Source organism: Manis javanica, chromosome 2, assembly GCF_040802235.1.
Source record: "Manis javanica isolate MJ-LG chromosome 2, MJ_LKY, whole genome shotgun sequence".
In the NCBI taxonomy this organism is placed as follows: Eukaryota; Metazoa; Chordata; class Mammalia; order Pholidota; family Manidae; genus Manis; species Manis javanica.
In genome coordinates this window covers 31959093-31963279 of record NC_133157.1, presented here as the reverse complement: position 1 = coordinate 31963279, position 4187 = coordinate 31959093, and the positions used below count along the sequence as shown (strand labels likewise).

The following is a 4187-nucleotide window of genomic DNA, read 5'->3' as shown; positions in this document are numbered from 1 at the left end:
AGTTTTCAGCCGGCGCTGAGGGCCCGGGCCTGGTCTAGCCAGCCCCGTGTCTGGCCTGCAGGAGGCCACAGCAGAAAAGCGGACTCGCTGGAATGGGCTGAGAGGAGGTGGGCTTCCTCGCTTTGTGACGCTAGTCCTCTCGAGCTCAGAAAACTGCAGCCCTGTGGCCCTTCTGCATGGTGTGTGTTACCTACACTTTTCACTCTCCCAACTCTCTTGCCGTTTCCCTAAGAGAGAATTTGACAAATTTTACTTGTCATTCATACCTAAATAAAGTTGGAAAGAAAAATTCTCAGCTCCCACCTACAAGGCCCTTGGCTCTTAATGCCCTTGATTCCTGCTTGTCTATGCTCCGTCCTTTGTGTCTAGAACAGGAAAGAGGCAGTTTTCTCCGCTTGGAACACTTTTCCCCAAATGCCCTTTGTCCTGCTTACTCCTATTTATCCTTCACGTTTCTGCCTAAATATCACCTCCTCCAAGAAGCCTTCCTTGCTTCTCCTCCCAGAAGAGCCTGCACTTCCCTTATCCTGGGTAATCCCTTCCCTCAAACCATGACTGAAAATTCGGAAAGCAGGGACCAAGTCTGTCTTACCTGTTTCCCAGCCTGGTTTCTGGTGTCTAGCCCAAACAACTAGGTACTTAATTGGTATTTTTGCAACTAATCAAGAAAAAGAAAGCTCCATGTATTAAAATGTCTAGGCAGATGTTATTTATTTTGTTCATTCCATTGCACAATTCCACATCTATTTATTTTCACTTTAATTTTTTTTTTACAAAGATATAAGGAATTTCAGAAACATTAAAACAAACTGTTTCAGGCACGGTTTCATATTAAAAGCATCGATTGATTTCTGACTTCCTGATTCCCTCTGTGATACAATCTCAAGTTTTGTTTTAGGAAGAACAGTTATGGTACAGCTAAGGTGGATACACCCCAAAGCTCATCTCCTAGTGCTGTCTGCAGGCTCAGAAAGTTCCTGAGTCAACAGGCAGGGGGCTCCCAGGGTGCACAGTGAGATGAGTGCACATTCCGCTTGCCCTGGGGTTCAGGGCCTGGCCCTGCAAATGCTGGACAAGTTCCACTTGCACAGTTAAGAACATAAACAAAAACATAATTTTTAAAAATGGCTTAAAAAAATACCTAACAAAAATTACCCATCCCTCTCCCTTGCTGTGAAATAATTTAAATAATTTATTCTAGATGTAAAAAAACAAAAAAAGTTTGTTCCTGGATGCCTTCATCTTGTTTTAAGCAGGAGGTCTGGGCCCCTGGAGGGTGGCGAAGAGTCTAAGGAGGGATGGCTCGGCTCTGGGCAGAGGCGGCATGGGAGACAGCCCCGCCTCCACCACTCTGCAGCCAGTGCCTTTGGGCAGGAGGCTTTCTTCATTTTCTGAGGCTAGATCTTCCATTCCAACGTGGGAATAATAATGCCTGCCTGACTCATGCTGGAATAGGATGGGTCAGGAGGGGAGGTGGGGGAACTTTGTAAACTGTAAAGTGGTGGCCACAAATGAGGTGGGAGAGGTAACCCCATCCAGTGGAGCTTGGCTTCCCTGACAATGCCTGGGATTTGGCCTTCGGCAAGCTTGGCGAGCCCCAGTGGCTGAGTTAACAAGACAAGAAATGTGGGCATCTGGCATGTGCAGGCAAACAAGGGGATGCAGCCATGGCTAAGCGAAGGGCAATCAGGGGCACAAAGCCCTCATCGCGTTGCAGCCAGGGGTCACAGAGAGACCTGGGACGATGCTTCTTGACTTTTTTAAGAGCTTCCAGCCTTGACTTAGATGAGGTTAGGGTCCTAGATTCTGTCAGACATTCACTGTCCTCTCATCTTTATGGAAAGTAGGTACAGATGGACTAGGCTGGTGAGGCTCTGCCCTCTCTGTATTGCAGAATCACTTGGAAAGTTAAAAAACACCATACCCAAGGCCAGGCCCGACTCTGGAGATTCAGCTTCAATTGGTCTGGGGTTGGGCCTGGGCATCTGTATTTCCTAAATGTGCCCAAGGGAATTCATATACAGCCTGGGTTGAAACCTACCAGGCTAGGTGGCTTCCTGCAGTCCCCAACTTAGTGCCAGGATCACCCTGTGCAATGGGCAAAACTCGTCACCTGTACCTCCTTGGTGAGGGGCACACTTAGCTTCCAACACTCCCCACATGATAGCCGGGCTGTTATATTATACCGGCCACTGAGAAAGGGCTCAGAACCAGATCCACAAAGGAGGGACCCAGGAAAGCTCTCAGCCCTAAAGGAACTTCAGGGCCATCTGGTCCTATTTCCCTGCCAGGGGCAGTTATCCCTTTCCAGAAGCCCTTGAGTGTGCAGCCATGGGGCTCTGTGGGCATACTGCCAGTGCTGGGGCACCCTACCTGCTGGAGACCATTTATTTCTGTTACCTTGGGCTGAAATTTGTCTACAACATGCTGGAGGAGGCAGGGCCTGTGACCTGAGGGCTTTGGTGGTGGTGGTCAGTAGTCATAGGCACCACTCTGATGCTTGAATCCCCACTTATGGCATAGTGTCCACCCACATCCAGCTGATTCTGATTGAGGAGAGGATGGTTTGGCCCCATAACTGTTCTAGAATTGGGCTGCACCTTGGCTTACTTCCCTGATGTTAAACTCCTCTCCCCCTCACCAATGTCTTGTGAGTTCCTGCAGCAAACCCAGCTCATTGCCCTACATGGAGGGCCCCACAGCTCAAGGCCAAGGTTCCTCGTCTCAGGTGGCAGATCCTGTAAAGGGCAGCACATTCCAGGGTCCTTGGGTTCAGATGGAGAAATTGAGACCAGAGAGGAAACCAAGACTTTCAAGAAGAGGTCACTGAGCAAGTCAGCAGCCCAGCTGAGGCCAGAACCAACAGATTGCGGGCTGAGAACTACATCAGAGCCGGAATAGCAGAAAGATGGACCCAGAAGGCCAAGAGCTCAGCCCAAACCTGCCATGAACTCTGTGGGGACCTTCATCACCTGCCTCTCTCTGGGCCTCAGTTCCCCACCTGTAAAATGAGGAAGTTGGGCCAGATCACTAGTTTTCAAACTTCTAATTTTTTTTTTTAGTAGCATAATTATGTACTCCATAGAAGCCAGTATGTAAAATAGAAAGAAAGGGAGCTCTCTGGTTGGAAGGGGAGCACAGAGCCCACCTGTTTAGCCATCCCCCCATTTTTATGGACCACAGTTTGAAAATCACAGGTTTATCTTCCAGGCCCTTCACACTCTAACTTTCTAAAATGTTCTTTCCCTTGAGAAGTTACAGCTCATCAAGGCCCCTTAAGAACAGAATTTAACAGAAGGCAAAGTAACGTCTAAAAAGAGTCAATTCAGAGGCTGTTTTGAGAAGGCAAATAGAAAACGGCACCATGTCCCTCCCACTAGAATCTTTTAGCAACCGAGAATTTCATTTTCAGGTAAAAAATATAGAAATTGTGGTTGTTCCTAGGGGATGTGTGTGGCTTGGTTCTGGACCTCACCATGGAGCCGAGTGGTGTCCCTGAGGGCAAGGAGGGCAGAGATCTCTGCTCAGAACCTCTCTGAGCCCATCCGCAAGTTTTTGATCTCCAGTTCCAACTGTTTGGCCAGGACTTCCCGCTGGGCCACCAGCTCGCGGAGCCTTCGGATCTCCTCCTGTTGTCGGTAGAACATCTGCAGCAGCTGGGAGAGCACAGAACACAGGGACAGGCCACATGGGTGTCCTGTGCAGTGGGGGGTGGCAGGGGCACAGGACACCAGCAGAAGGGAAAAGACAGCACCTCTTTGGACTCAGAAAGGTGGAGGTGATTAGGTGGCTGAGGCCTGAGGGCGCAGCCATTGCATAACTTTTATAAAAATCTGTTTTCTTCTCCCAATAAATGAAGTTTAAAAAGACTTGATGTTTAAGACATTTTTTGCCCATTAGATCCCCCATGGGATGGAGGTAAGTATAACTTGGCCCTGAAGTCTAGAGATTATTTTCACTGCTAAACTGTGTGACCTTGCTCATGTTACCCACCCTCTCTGAGCTTCAATTTCCCCCCTCTGGGAACTGGGGGTCAGAAAACTAACCTCAACATTATCAAAACTGCTGTGGCTGTAAAGAATGATACTAGATGTTAGGTGCTCCCCCTAAAGACTTTCGATATATATATCTTACAACAGCCCTGTGAGGGTGGTAGTAATGGTGTCCCCACTTTACCACTTGTGAGA

The 4187-nt window shown here is 48.5% G+C and overlaps 1 protein-coding gene across 6 annotated transcripts in view; it reads right to left on the bottom strand.

Moving 5' to 3' along the window:
- Positions 1 to 686: 686 nt before the first annotated feature.
- Positions 687 to 4187, bottom strand: part of CORO2A (coronin 2A) — a 49908-nt gene continuing 46407 nt past the window's right edge. For all 6 annotated transcript variants that reach the window (XM_037004086.2, XM_037004098.2, XM_073227181.1 and 3 more), the window contains one exon: positions 687 to 3656. In XM_037004086.2, coding sequence (XP_036859981.2) covers positions 3525 to 3656 — 132 coding nt within the window. In that variant the 3' untranslated portion in view covers positions 687 to 3524. The remainder of the gene's footprint in view (positions 3657 to 4187) is intronic.